Source organism: Mesoplodon mirus, assembly GCF_964341445.2.
Source record: "Mesoplodon mirus genome assembly, chromosome: 8".
In the NCBI taxonomy this organism is placed as follows: domain Eukaryota; kingdom Metazoa; phylum Chordata; class Mammalia; order Artiodactyla; family Ziphiidae; genus Mesoplodon; species Mesoplodon mirus.
This window is the reverse complement of record NC_138984.1, coordinates 19,676,570-19,692,339: the sequence shown is the minus strand read 5'-3', so window position 1 is coordinate 19,692,339 and position 15,770 is coordinate 19,676,570. Positions and strand designations below refer to the sequence as shown.

Here is a 15,770-nt window from a genome sequence, read left to right as displayed (position 1 = left end):
CCCAACACTTCATGGAAGAGCCTTCCCTAGGCTTTTATCATGACTCATTTTTAATTATGGCAGGTGGGCTGAAGCATTTTGCAGTTTTATATCTTTCCGAGTAATGGCTTTTCCTTTTCACATATACTTTTCTTACTGCCTTCCTCAGGTGTTAAAGGGGACCCATTCTTTGAAAGAGCTGAATGGCTCAGGTGATGGCCCTATTTAGGAGGTTTCACAATACTCACTAACCAGTACCCAGCGAGAGCAACATACCCACTAGGCCTAGGCTTGAGGCCTAACAGCAAGTATGAAATGCAAATGCTATCTCACCCCCGTCTCTGGTACTCTTAATAATAAGGCAAAGGAAGAGCACCGTTAAGGCCCATGCTGGGTTTAAAAACTGTTATCCAGAACCTCTGCAAAGCTTCACAGGCTCCTCAGATGAAATCCACCGGAGGTTCGTGCTGACTCAGCCATACCTGGTTTCCCATCCCATTCCCTTTAAGGTGTAACAGTGCGCTTGAAAGTCCAAGTCAGAAGGCCAACAGAAGGTGATTTTCACAACTTCAACAGCTGGTTAAGTGTCTGCAAGAATATGTCCTTTTCAGAAATAACAGTTGAACCAACACAAGGTTAATAAAGGCTTTAATTTCACACACAAAAAACTCTATGCATAATTTAAAAAGGAAACAAAAAAACCGTACAGGGTACAGAGGAACAGTTCTGCTAAAACACAGATAAAGTGCCGCTCCATACAAAACAACATAAAGAATCAGAATCAAAAGTCACTCTGAACACAAAGAAAATCACCTCACAAATATGGCCAAAGCTGCCAGCAAACCTAGTAGTGGCTCAACTAGGCAAAGTGTAGGAAGCTTACTTCTGTTCTCCTCTCCGTAGCATAAATAAACAACACTGACAATAGGCCAGAGAAGATGGGGATGGAAGGAAAAGAGAGGGAGGGAAACCTAAAGACGAGAGGTGTGTACAACCACTGTGTCTCACTCTTCCACCCATGCTCTTCTTGAAACAGACCAGTTCAGATGACTGCTCTTCTGTATTGGCATTGGACCTAACAAACTCCAGTCCTGATGCAGACCCTCATCCACTCTATTCTGACACCAGTGGACACGCCTCTACTTCAAACCTCTGCACTTTAAGTCCAAATTACTGAAATCAACTGCTTGTATTCATACTGGCACATTTTTTATTAAAAACTCCAAAACCTCAGACACATAGCACACATGGAAAGGAAAACACTAATTGTGTGTAAATATAATACAACAAAAGACTGCCTGAAGTTTAGTAATCAAAGCATGCCATAAAGAAGTCAGTGGGCATGGTGAGACACAGCAAAAGAAACCTGTCACAAAACTCTCAAGGCCTAACAAACTATAGTTTTCCAATAAAATAAATATATGTATTTTTTTCAGATGTTAATAAGACACTGATGGAGAAAATTAGAATTTTGAAGTAATGCATTAGAAAGATGTTAGAGGGCAGAAATCTGTTTAGTTTTTGTACACACTTAAAGAGCATTACTCGGTGTAAAGCAAGATGGGGAGGAGGAAAAAGATGTTTCTATTTTGGGGGGGACACTTTTATGTGACTTGCATCTAGTACTGGGTGTTGATTTTTCTAAAAATCTCCATGTATACACAAGATCCACATGTACTTGGAGATCCAGCTGTTTCCCTGATTTAAAACAAAAGGGCAAAAATGGTTGGATGACCAAGAGCATCCACTGTAGTCAATTTAGAGGACAGAGAAGAGGAAGAAGGGTAATATTTTTATTTGTTTTAATATTATCTCTGTTCAGTAGATCACAAATGAGTTTACAAACTACCTTTTTCTCCTGTATGTTTTCAACGCCCATGCTCTCTCTACACTCATAATGCTCCACTACATATGAGATACTGCCAAGAATCTCTTTAATTTAGGTGTTTCCTAATAATTTTCATTATACAACTAGCTGTACATGTGTAGAGCTATATTTATAGAGTTACATAATGGTAACTTCAATATGGAATAGGTAAATTCATCAATTCACTTGCTGAGGTTTTAATTCTTAAAGTTTATTTTAGAAGAATTTTACACTTGAGCAAGGAGAGAAGTAAAGAAATGTCTAGTCTAGTATTTGCCTCCCAGAGTTAATGAACTGATCTTTAAGTATCGCTGCATACTTCTTAAAATGTAAACACATTTACATTTGTTATTGAGCCATTAAGTTAGGCCTGAAATTAACAGACCATGGCAAGTAATCAAGTAGCTCTTGGAATCAAAATATAAATAGAAGAATAATTCACGGACTTGCTTCTTATTCTATCCTGCTGAAACAGAACTTCTGAGTCTGTACACATAAATATATTCCCTACAGAACAGAATCTATCTCCGTATAGGCCTAAATTATAGTTAGGGCTTCTAAAGTGATAGCAGCACCTGGGCACATGCAACTTTCCAATCCTCTGTAATAATATTAGGTGATAATAATCAACGAGTTTGAATTTTAGTTTAACTTTCCCTTCCAAAAAATTCCAATTAAGATCAGTTGTGTGTAGAACTAAGAACTGTCAAGTTCCAATTCAAAGTCATTTAAAGTAACATATTTGGTATTTTCAATAGGAATATTAGTTATTGTGCAAGCTGCCTGGAACTGAAGCTCTCCGTCCCTATCTAACTTGTCCCTTTCGGGCACCAACACGCCAAATGCCCCATTCCCCAATTCTGAGCAAACTGCACAAAAAATATTATCTACTTGTAATTTTTAAATACATACAGTCAGCTCAAAATAACAACAAACTCCATCAACATGGTCCAGCTGAACTGTCCATGTGTAGTCATTAATCCTTCACTGAACCAAAATGAGAAAGTAACTCTGTAGTGAAAGGGGTAAGAGTTGAAGGAGTGAAGGGAGAGAGGAAGGCTGACCAGGCCAAAACAATGGACAGACATCAAGGGAATTTCAAGTCCCAAACCTGCAAGTATATGAGCAGTGACATAACTCATCTACTTTTTTCAACTAGTAATTCCTGCCTAAGACATGGAAGAGCAAATCAAATTAGGTTCAAGCCAAGTGTACTTCTAAACCATACGCACACACAGCTATGAAAAGCAAGTCAAACGAGGGTACTTCATGGGCAACCTAGGCTTATGGCATTATATCTATTTGTTTAAATGCCCTAAATGCACCCACTCATGTCAAATCATCCCAATCATTTTTAACAGCATCTCTCAAAAGCTCTCAAATAGACACAGAGAAGTAATAAACAGCTAAAGAATTTGATTATCACTTCACTCACAGATGAGAAAACCAGTTATTTCCAAGAAAAAAGTAAAATGGCTCCCCAGTGGAAATAAACAAAATTTTAAAAGCTAGTTTTTTAAACAAATGTTTTCCTCTGCTCTATACTACTCCTGCATATCCTACCACTGTACCACGTTGGAAAGTTCACTACCTTAACAGGTAGGTAAATGGTAGGAGACGAAGCTTTTATCAGTAGTTAAGCAAAAGTGCTGGGGCCATTTACAATTCAAAGATTCAATATTTTAGAATAGGTTACTACGTCAGAACACATCCAAGTTTCAAGAGTAGGGCTGGAGCTCTCTTAAGGCAATCTTCCAGAAAAGATGTTACATCTTCTGTGATGTTGGACTTAAAAATGAAAGAAAATGTTGAAGGTTTCATTTTGCTATACTTAACTCTGTGTGATCCTAATGATTCCTGGGCTCACAAAATTATTTTAGGAACAAAATTCTACTCTCAAACTCATTCTTTATATGGTTTCACAAGCTGTTTAACCAGGCTGGTTATGTCAGCTGAGTGACTAACATAGCACTTAATGTTGAACCCCATTTAACCTCAACTCAAAGCACCTAAAAAGTAAGATAATTATGCACCTTTGTTATTTGTTAGTTCTTGGAATTACCTAAACCAATCATATTTTAATTCTCATCCTGTTTTAAGGGCAAAGCCAGACAGCAAATGGTTATATGTTTAAACTTTATCCTATAGCTCATGTGCTTAATTTCACCCTTGAAGCAGGGCTTTCAGCTTTAGTGGTCCAGAGTTTCACCTTTAACACAAGAATACTCCTCCTGACCTCTCTATGTATGGGAGACAGAGATGCTAGCATTCTTCATATTCTCTAGGTAATCTTGTAGGGGAGTCCCAATTGGGACAACATCACTTTCCTACCTCTTAAAGTTTTGGCTGCAGTCTGTTAGGGTAATGCTTGCTCCATGGAAGAATGACACAGAAGAAAAATAAAAGATTCTATCTTCACCATGGTAATAATATAGATGATATACAATGAAAATACTGTGTGAAGGAATCTCTTTAAAGAAAATACGAAGTGTACAATGAATACCAAATGTGGGAACATAACACATTCCAAAGCACCAACAATCCATTTCTTGGGACTGCATGTAAACAGCAAAAGCATTATGAATCCATGAAATAATTTTTTTAAAAAAGCTCCTCAAGTCAGGTGGCAGAAATGTCCCTCCTTTGTCAGGAGGACAAACTGTCATTAGTGTAACATGGAGAGCTGGCTTTCCAGTGAACTTTACTAATAGGAAACACACATGAAAGATTACAGACGTGAGTGAAACTACGCAAGGAACATAAAAGCCAAATGCCAAATGATATGTATATCTTCACACATTTCTCAGGTGAATGGACTCTGACAACTTCATTTCATCTCCAAACTGCTGTGCTATTAATTTTGAGTAGGCATACTCTGGTGGGCTATCCTAACTCTTTAAGGCTCCATTCATTCCACATATATGTGTGTGTATGTGTGTGTGTGTATGTACATATATATATATTTACAACATGTATTCCTAAGACAAAAGGAAGTGCCACTCTTGTAGGAGAAAAAAAGGATAATCAGCTACAGATGTGAGACCAAAGTTTCCATAAAACAATTAATATGGAGCGTTCCGCATAATTGCAGTTTTCGTCTTTTGGTTTGGCCCTGAGCTGTTTGTTGCTCCCGCATCAAGTAGAGTTCTAAATTCTCCTCGGGCAGAGGAAAGAGAAGTGGGTGGCAGTAAGAGAGAATATGCAGTGCACACTGCCAACCCAGGAGTTTGTTCCTCATGAAGCCTGACGAGTGGTCTTTCCCACTTCCATACTAAGTGCCTGAGAGGTCTTTTCTGTTTCCAGCAGCTCATCAAAGATCTCCCTTAAAATAAAACAAATAAAAAGTTAAATAGGAAATTCAGTGAACAGAGACAGAGGATAGACAGAAAATAAACATTGATAAAGGCTGCATAATCCCATGATGCCTAAATTTTATTAAATAAGCAGCTCATTCATTTTATTACCATCTTAACCCCACGTGCCGATTCTTAAAAATACTTGGAGGGAATGGCAATAGCTAGCTTTGATAGAAACGCTATGTAGTTCCTATCCATATAACTCAGATCTTCTAGCTGATACAATGAAAGACCAAAAAGTTTTATGACAGGACAGCTTCCATCATAAAAAGATCTTAAGTTCTATACCTAGATTCTACTGAGTGAGTTAAGAGAAAAAATACTTTGGAAATATCAAGACATGAGCCCTAAGCAAAGACAATAAAAATCATAAATCGTCAACCAATTAACTGATGGGAACATTTTATCCTTAAAGAAAAAAAAAAAAAGAATTCAAGTGATTTTTAGCCCACAGCTTCAGATCAGGCAAAGTTTCTTACTTGTGCATATAAAAGAAGATGTAACCACTTCGATCTCGATCACTCTGCACAGAAGCCTCTTGGATTTTAGATACCTCTAGGTCATTATAAGTAAACCAAGCCTGCTTCTTAATGTCGTACACATCACTAATGTAATGACCTGAAATAAATAAAATCTTAAAATTAAGGTTATTTTTTTAAAAAAACGTATTGAAGGGGCTTCCCTGGTGGTGCAGTAGTTAAGAATCCTCCTGCCAGTGCAGGGGACACGGGTTCGAGCCCTGGTCCAGGAAGATGCCACATGCTGCGGAACAACTAAGCCCGTGCACCACAACTACTGAACCTGTGCTCTAGAGCCCGCAAGCCACAACTACTGAGCCCATGTGCCACAACTACTGAAGCCCACGCACCTAGAGCCCACACTCCACAACAAGAGAAGCCACTGCAATGAGAAGCCCGCGCACCGCACCGAAGAGTAGCCCCCGCTCGCTGCATTAGAGAAAGCCCGTGCACAGCAACGAAGACCCAACACAGCATCCCCACTCCCAAAAAAAAGTGTTGAATTTTTCTCAGGGACCGGAAGTTTCAGAAAGAGAAACAGCCAACCCCATTTCACCTTACTATACCAGGACAACTTTTTTGATAAATATATTTTGTTTAGGGACATTTGGGTCACACGTGAATAGAGAAATCAAAACAGTTGTACCTATTAACACAATTCACACTTAAGTGTGATCAAAGAAAAGATTTCAAAGTTTTTCTTGATGCATTTAACTTACACCTCACAAATCTAGGCTCAGAGCAACCCAATAAGGAGTAAATACTGGATAGTCCATTTATAAAATGCTGAAATCCTAATGTCCATTTACCTGAAGAAGAAGTGCTACCAATGTGACTGACAACACTGATGAGCCGATAGGAATGAGGAAGATTTCCTGTCTGGAAAACAGAAGTGGGCATGACTTTCAACTCTTCATCTGAATACAAGCAAAACACTAATTTTAAATTTATTATCAAAGCTGACATGGCAAAGTTTCAATGTGTGGGGGGTTAGACTCAATAAAAAAACCCAGTGGTTGGTATTGTTCATATCCTTTGACCCAAGAATTCTACTCCCCAAGAATTTATCCTAAGAAAATAATGCAAAAGAAGGAAACAGTATATATGTATATAATTATTCACTGTAGCATTATCTATAATAATGAAAATTTGGAACTAACAATACGCTCAGTAATAGTTAAATGGTTACTGGTATATCAACTCAGTACAGTATTATTCAGTTATTTAAAGAAAAAATATGTGGGTCAGCAACATGTTAACTTGTTTTTCAAACTTACATGAACACACATAATAACTATAGCTCTATAAAATAGATGTTAATGGCTAAGTACTGAAAAACAGAATGGAAAAAATGAAAAGAGTTGCTGTGTTGCTGTAGGGATTATGGATGAACTTTTACATTTTAAATATTTTAAAAAATGCTATTAAAATATTATTAGCAGAAAAGTAAAACAAAACTGAAAAGTGATATTCATGGACTTCAGGCAGCACTATAAGATATAATTTTGGGAACAAATACAGCTATAGGTAAGCCATTAAAATGTTCAAAAACTTTGATGCTGTAATTTATTTCTGGGAATTTCCTTAAAGAAGAAAATCCTAATATAGAAAACACTACAATCATATACAGTTCCTCGATATGTTACTTATTATAATGAAAAAAAAACAACTTAAATGCTCAATGTTAACTAAAAATTAAATAAAATAAATAGCATGTTCATTGATGGAATACAGTATAGCCATTAAAAATGAAATGCTTATAGTCTTTAACAAGTAGGATAAAAACTGTACTTATTCTATGACTTTAAAAGCATACTTGGAATACTTTGGGGTAGGGATGATAAAAGAATATATCAAATGCTAACAGTAGTTGTGTTAAAATTGTGGGATCCTGGGTAATTAAAATAACAAAAAATTTGGAAAATGGGAAAAAAGCAATTATTTAGGGTAAAAAGAGATTTCAAGTGCTCTAGTTAATGTCATCAATAGTTTTTATTGAGTAACAATCAACTATTTTTAGTATTTAACCTTAAAGATAAAATAGTTTTGGTAGAACTGAAGGTGATTTAATATACATATGACTTTGAGAACTATTACTAAGTTAGTACCTAACATGCACATAAGGTGATCAGGATGTGTGTTTTTTTTGTCATTTTGTTTTGAATCTTCTGTGTAAGAAATGAGGAGCAAAGGCCAAGAGAAAGTGAAGACCATCTGATGGCTGCCAAAGGGGCAGAAGGGGACCTGCAATGGACACTGACAGTGGGGGCCTTTGAAGATAAGGAACAGCAGCATTACTGACAACTTGACCTACGAAGGGAATATAATGTCACCCACCTCGGCATTTCTTTTCAGCTCCTCAGCTTCAGCTTCTGTATACTCCATATCTAAAACATCCTCATTTCCAGAGTCCTCATCAGAGCCCAATGAATCCAGAAAAGAGTTGTTAAACTCTGAAGAACACAAAGACAAAGTCTTGTAAAAGTTCTTGGAATAGACACAAAGAGATACGATTGGGAAGGTATAAAACAGCTTGAAGTACACATTTGATCATTCTAAGAAACATAAAACATATTATTATTAGGGTTCCAATTCACCCAGCTTACTCTAGGGAATAAAAATTCAGGCACCAGTTATCTGTAAAAGAAATGTTCCCTTTTGTTTTAAATATATTTATATGAAAGGGGATAATACTCTTTTAAGAAAGGAATAAAACTGACAAAAAAATTACAGATAATCCAATTTCACTGAATTCTCTATTATATAAACTATATGTTAGATTTGACATACTTGGTACATATTATGGATGCCACCAGCAAACAAATTATCTGACAGAAAAGAGACCATAAGAAGATCAACATCCTTTCATTTTCTTCAACATTAAATCATACTTTGAAATTTAACAAAAATAATGGAAATTCAACCTTAAACTCCTAAGTTTTACCTAAAATACTAAACAAATAAATCCAAGGTCCAATTTTTCTCCTTAATAATGTGTTTCCACTGGAAGAATCCATCTTTACTAATGGCTTCAAATAAAGAATCCCAGGAGCATCTGTGCATAAATGACTCTGTTTTATAGAGTTGTTTAAAAGACATGAACACTTAAGAATGGGAAGAACAGGAAGACACTACAGTATCAAAATTCTGGACTCTGGAATATAGAGGGGTGACTGACTTAGCAGACCTAAGAAAGTCAAACCTAAGCCAGTAATGGAAAAGTTGAGAACCAATCCAATTTATATTACAGAGTCCTCAAAAGACATACAACTTGGAAATAGCAGGTACCTCTAAAACTGGAGGCTAGGAAGAGGATAAAAATAAGGATTAGGTGGGGCTTCCCTGGTGGCGCGGTGGTTAAGAATCCACCTGCCAATGCAGGGGATATGGGTTCAATCTCTGGTCTGGGAAGATCCCACATGCCGGGGAGCAACTAAGCCCGTGCGCCACAACTACTGAGCCTGCGCTCTAGAGCCCGCGAGCCAAAGCTACTGAGCCCATGTGCCTAGAGCCTGTGCTCTGCAAACAAGAGAAGCCACTGCGATGAGAAGCCCGCGCACTGCAACGACGAGTAGCCCCCGCTCTCTGCGGCTAGAGAAAGCCCTTGCACAGCAATGATGACCCAACACAGCCAAAAAGAAAAATAAATAAATTAATTAAAAAAAAAAAGAATTAGGTGAAAGCTGTTTGAGATGCAGACTCCTAGATCCACTTCCCCTTACTTCATGCTGCTGGGCAATGACAGAAGTCGGCAGCTTTGTTCTTTGGAGAGTTGGTAAAATAGTCTCTGGATTGGAGGATTCCAGGCACAGGGGAGTAGGTGACAGTGTGCATATTGAAAGATGAATATAACTCCCATCCCCACCCCCAGCCCTATGCCTGTACTTGGCTTCTAGAACTCTGGCAGCCACATCTTTTACCTGTAGGCAAGGGCAGGAGACTAGAAAACTTTCTTTAAGAATCTTACCAGTCCAAGGGAAGGCCTAAAATATTAACATCATCCCCCAAACAGTAAAACCCTGTAAAACTCAAAGTTGACAAGTCCTAGCTATTCATATACTCAGAGCTTCCAATCATCTTTTTAGTCCCCTCTTTTTTTTAAACATCTTTATTGGAGTATAATTGCTTTACAATGGTGTGTTAGTTTCTGCTAGTCCCCTACTCTTAATCATGAGCTGACAGCCAAGGATTACTAGATAATTGAAAAAAGACTCTAACAAGGAATATAAAGACCATAATAAACACACAGGACAGAGCAATCTGGAGAAAAGAGAATCTATTCAGGGAGATGGAAATGTCAAATAAACAAAAAAAATGAACCATATTTAATATCGTCAGAGAGTTGAGATGGTATTACTTCTCTGAACCACCCCAACCCCAAAATGTTATAAAAAAGTAACAATCACAAAAACCAGTTCTTGAAAATTAGAAATATGATAGAAATAAAATACTAAAAAAAAGTTTGGAGTTGGTGATAATGTTGGAGAAACTTCCCAGGCAGTACAGCAAAATAACAAAAAAATGGAAAACAGAGCGAAGAGATGAGAAAATTAAGAGGATCAGACTAGGACGTCTGAATAATAGGGGTTTCAAAACGAGAAAAGAGAGGAAGTAGAATGAAGGAAATCAGTGCAAATTTCTTAGAATTGAAGGACAAAAGTTTCTAGATTAAAATAATCCTCTAAGTGCCCAGCAGAAATGGATGAAACAGACACACATAAAGGCACATCACTGTGAAACGTAATCACAATGGAAACAAAGAGAAGATCCTATAAGCTTTCAGAAAAAAAAGATGTCACATCAGAATAAAGAACAGCTTTAGACTTCTCATACAGCAACCCAGCAAACAAGACTTTTGTCATTGCCCAGCAGCATGAAGGTGGGGGGAAACAATGCTTTTACAATGATTGTAAACCCAGAATTCTATATTCAAATAAACTATCAGTCAAATACTGGGGCAGAATGAAACTTTCAAGTCCTCCAAAAAATCTAAGTCACATCCCCTCTTCTTCAAGAAAACTACTGGGGATGTTCTCCATCAAAGCATAAGTACACAAAGGATGAGAAAAGAGTCATACAGGAAATGAGAGATTCGAACAAAAGAGAGAATCAGAGGGAATCCCCTGGAGAATGGTTAGGGAGCTCTCAGGATATCTGTGCATGGATGTAGAGGGCAACCAGTCCAGACTGGAACAATATGACTTGAGACAGCCATTCATCACCACCATTGCACCATCTTTTATATCTGAGGCCAGAATGCCTAGGTGAGCCTAGCTTGAATTCTTTTTTTTTTTTTTTTTTTTTTAAATATGGAACGCTTCACGAATTTGCGTGTCATCCTTGCGCAGGGGCCATGCTAATCTTCTCTGTATCGTTCCAATTTTTTAGTATATGTGCTGCCGAAGCGAGCACAGCTTGAATTCTTATTTGTAACTGTCTCAACCATCTGCTAGTGAAATTCTTGCTCTCTCCACCATGCCCTGGTGTCTAGATCAGCCTAGAACACTCATTTTTATACCAGCAATTTTTTTTTGTTTTGCTTTAATCTATTTCTTAGAGCCAGAGAAAAACCAGAGTGATCTTAGAAAATACAGTTAGCTCACTTCCCGTGACTACCTGTCCTGGTAGACTTCCAGCACATGGTCCATAAATTAGTTCTGCCAAATCCCCTATGGTGAACCTTACGCTTTTGAATACTCATTCACGACTTTGCTCACTGGCTTCCCCAGAGTGAGCTCTTGTAAATTCACAGGGAAACTGAAGTCACATTATCTTTTCCTAACAGTCTTTTTTTATTTATTTTTTTTACATCTTTATTAGAGTATAATTGCTTTACAATGGTGTCTTAGTTTCTGCTTTATAACAAAGTGAATCAGTTATACATATACATATGTTCCCATATCTCTTCTGTCTTGCGTCTCCCTTCCTCCCACCCTCCCTATCCCACCCCTCTAGGTGGTCACAAAGCACCAAGCTGATCTCCCTGAACTATGTGGCTGCTTCCCACTATCTATCTATTTTACGTTTGGTAGTGTATATATGTCCATGCCACTCTCTCACTTTGTCACAGCTTACCCATACCCCTCCCCATATCCTCAAGTCCATTCTCTAGTAGGTCTGTGTCTTTATTCCCGTTTTACCCCTAGGTTCTTCATGACATTTTTTTTTCTTAAATTCCATATATATGTGTTAGCATATGGTATTTGTCTTTCTCTTTCTGACTTACTTCACTCTGTATGACAGACTCTAGGTCCATCCACCCCATTACAAATAGCTCAATTTCATTTCTTTTTATGGCTGAGTAATATTCCATTGTATATATGTGCCACATCTTCTTTATCCATTCATCAGATGATGGACACTTAGGTTGTTTCCAGCTCCGGGCTATTGTGAATAGAGCTGCAATGAACATTTTGGTACATGTCTCTTTGTGAATTATGGTTTTCTCAGGGTATATGCCTAGTAGTGGGATTGCTGGGTCATATGGTAGTTCTATTTGTAGTTTTTTAAGGAAGCTCCATACTGTTCTCCATAGTGGCTGTACCAATTCACATTCCCACCAGCAGTGCAAGAGTGTTCCCTTTTCTCCACACCCTCTCCAGCATTTATTGTTTCTAGATTTTTTTGATGATGGCCACTCTGACCAGTGTGAGATGATATCTCATTGTAGTTTTGATTTGCATTTCTCTAATGATTAATGATGTCGAGCATTCTTTCATGTGTTTGTTGGCAGTCTGTATATCTTCTTTGGAGAAATGTCTATTTAGGTCTTCTGCCCATTTTTGGATTGGGTTGTTTGTTTTTTTGTTATTGAGCTGCACGAGCTGCTTATAAATTTTGGAGATTAATCATTTGTCAGTTGCTTCATCTGCAAATATTTTCTCCCATTCTGGGGGTTGTCTTTTGGTCTTGTTTATGGTTTCCTTTGCTGTGTAAAAGCTTTTAAGTTTCATTAGGTCCCATTTGTTTATTTTTGTTTTTATTTCCATTTCTCTAGGAGGTGGGTCAAAAAGGATCTTGCTGTGATTTGTCATAGAGTGTTCTGCCTATGTTTTTCTCTAAGAGTTTGATAGTTTCTGGCCTTACTTTTAGGTCTTTAATCCATTTTGAGCCTTATTTTTGTGTATGGTGTTAGGGAGTGATCTAATCTCATACTTTTACATGTAGCTCTCCAGTTTTCCCAGTATCACTTATTGAAGAGGCTGTCCTTTCTCCACTGTACATTCCTGCCTCCTTTATCAAAGATAAGGTGACCATATGTGTGTGGGTTTATCTCTGAGCTTTCTATCCTGTTCCACTGATCTATATTTCTGTTTTTGTGCCAGTACCATACTGTCTTGATTACTGTAGCTCTGTAGTACAGTCTGAAGTCAGGGAGCCTGATTCCTCCAGCTCCGTTTTTTGTTCTCAAGAATGCTTTGGCTATTCAGGGTCTTTTGTGTTTCCATACAAATTGTGAAATTTTTTGTTCTAGTTCTGTGAAAAATGCCAGTGGTAGTTTGATAGAGATTGCATTGAATCTGTAGATTGCTTTGGGTAGTAGAGTCATTTTCACAATGTTGATTCTTCCAATCCAAGAACATGGTATATCTCTCCATCTATTTGTATCATCTTTAATTTCTTTCATCAGTGTCATAATTTTCTGCATACAGGTCTTTTGTCTCCTTAGGTAGGTTTATTCCTAGATATTTTATTCTTTTTGTTGCAATGGTAAATGGGAGTGTTTTCTTGATTTCACTTTCAGATTTTTCATCATTAGTGTATAGGAATGCCAGAGATTTTTGTGCATTAATTTTGTATCCTGCTACTTTACCAAATTCATTGATTAGCTCTAGTAGTCTTCTGGTAGCATCTTTAGGATTCTCTATGTATAGTATCATGTCATCTGCAAACAGTGACAGCTTTACTTCTCCTTTTCCGATTTGGATTCCTTTTATTTCCTTTTCTTCTCTGATTGCTGTGGCTAAAACTCCCAAAACTATGTTGAATAATAGTGGTGAGAGTGGGCAACCATGTCTTGTTCTTGATCTTAGTGGAAATGCTTTCAGTTTTTCACCACTGAGGACGATGTTGGCTGGGGGTTTGTCATATATGGCCTTTATTATGTTGAGGAAAGTTCCCTCTATGCCTACTTTCTGCAGGGTTTTTATCATAAATGGGTGTTAAATTTTGTTGAAAGCTTTCTCTGCATCTATTGAGATGATCATATGGTTTTTCTCCTTCAATTTGTTAATATGGTGTATCACGTTGATTGATTTGTGTATATTAAAGAATCCTTGCATTCCTGGGATAAACCCCACTTGATCATGGTGTATGAACCTTTTACTGTGTTGTTGGATTCTGTTTGCTAGTATTTTGTTGAGGATTTTTGCATCTATGTTCATCAGTGATATTGGCCTGTAGTTTTCTTTCTTTGTGACATCCTTGTCTGGTTTTGGTATCAGGGTGATGGTGGCCTCACAGAATGAGTTTGGCAGTGTTCCTCCCTCTGCTATATTTTGGAAGAGTTTGAGAAGGATAGGTGTTAGCTCCTCTCTAAATGTTTGATAGAATTCGCCTGTGAAGCCATCTGGTCCTGGGCTTTTGTTTGTTGGAAGATTTTTAATCACAGTTTCAATTTCAGTGCTTGTGATGGGTCTGTTCGTATTTTCTATTTCTTCCTGATTCAGTCTTGGCAGTTGTGCATTTCTAAGAATTTGTCTATTTCTTCCAGGTTGTCCATTTTATTGGCATAGAGTTGCTTGTAGTAATCTCTCATGATCTTTTGTATTTCTGCAGTGTCAGTTGTTACTTCTCCTTTTTCATTTCTAATTCTACTGATTTGAGTCTTCTCCCTTTTTTTCTTGATGAGTCTGGCTAATGGTTTATCAATTTTGTTTATCTTCTCAAAGAACCAGCTTTTAGTTTTATTGATCTTTGCTATTGTTTCCTTTTTCATTTATTTCTGATCTTATCTTTATGATTTCTTTCCTTCTGCAAAGTTTGGGATTATTTTGTTCTTCTTTCTCTAATTGCTTTAGGTGCAAGGTTAGGTTGTTTATTCGAGATGTTTCCTGTTTCTTAAGGTAGGATTGTATTGCTATAAACTTCCCTCTTAGAACTGCTTTTGCTGCATCCCATAGGCTTTGGGTCGTCGTGTCTCCATTGTCAGTTGTTTCTAGGTGTTTTTGGATTTCCTCTTTGATTTCTTCAGTGATCACTTCGTTATTAAGTAGTGTATTGTTTAGCCTCCATGTGTTTGTATTTTTTACAGCTCTTTTCCTGTAATTGATATCTAGTCTCATAGCGTTGTGGTTGGAAAAGATACTTGATACAATTTCAATTTTCTTAAATTTACCAAGGCTTGATTTGTGACCCAAGATATGATCTATCCTGGAGAATGTTCCATGAGCACTTGAGAAAAATGTGTATTCTGTTGTTTTTGGATGGAATGTCCTATAAATATCAATTAAGTCCATCTTGTTTAATGTATCATTTAAAGCTTGTGTTTCCTTATTTTCATTTTGGATGATCTGTCCATTGGTGAAAGTGGGGTGTTAAAGTCCCCTACTATGAATGTGTTACTGTTGATTTCCCCTTTTATGGCTGTGAGCATTTGCCTTATGTATTGAGGTGCTCCTATGTTGGGTGCATAACTATTTACAATTGTTATATCTTCTTCTTGGATTGATCCCTTGATCATTATGTAGTGTCCTTCTTTGTCTCTTCTAATAGTCTTTATTTTAAAGTCTATTTTGTCTGATATGAGAATTGCTACTCCAGCTTTCTTTTGGTTTCCATTTGCATGGAATATTTTTTTCCATCCCCTCACTTTCAGTCTGTATGTGTCTCTAGGTCTGAAGTGGGTCTCTTGTAGACAGCGTATATATGGGTATTGTTTTTGTATCCATTCAGCCAATCTGTGTCTTTTGGTGGGAGCATTTAATCCATTTACATTTAAGGTAGTTATCGATATGTATGTTCCTATTCCCATTTTCTTTATTGTTTTGGGTTTGTTATTGTAGGTCTTTTCCTTCTCTTGTGTTTCTTGCCTAGAGAAGTTCCTTTAGC

The 15,770-nt window shown here is 37.3% G+C and overlaps 1 protein-coding gene across 6 annotated transcripts in view; it reads right to left on the bottom strand.

The window, feature by feature from the left end:
• Window positions 1-610: 610 nt before the first annotated feature.
• The window catches only part of USP37 (ubiquitin specific peptidase 37), a 97,793-nt gene continuing 82,633 nt past the window's right edge, over window positions 611-15,770 (bottom strand). For 5 of the 6 annotated variants that reach the window (XM_082631500.1, XM_082631501.1, XM_082631503.1 and 2 more), the window contains 4 exons: window positions 8,058-8,173; window positions 6,530-6,599; window positions 5,682-5,820; window positions 611-5,168 (listed from right to left, as the gene is read on the bottom strand). In XM_082631500.1, the coding sequence (XP_082487626.1) occupies window positions 5,081-5,168; window positions 5,682-5,820; window positions 6,530-6,599; window positions 8,058-8,173 (413 nt within the window). In that variant the 3' untranslated portion in view covers window positions 611-5,080. Of the gene's footprint in view, window positions 5,169-5,194; window positions 5,821-6,529; window positions 6,600-8,057; window positions 8,174-15,770 lie in introns of those variants that run through there. The other variant, XM_082631504.1, reaches the window with a different exon arrangement.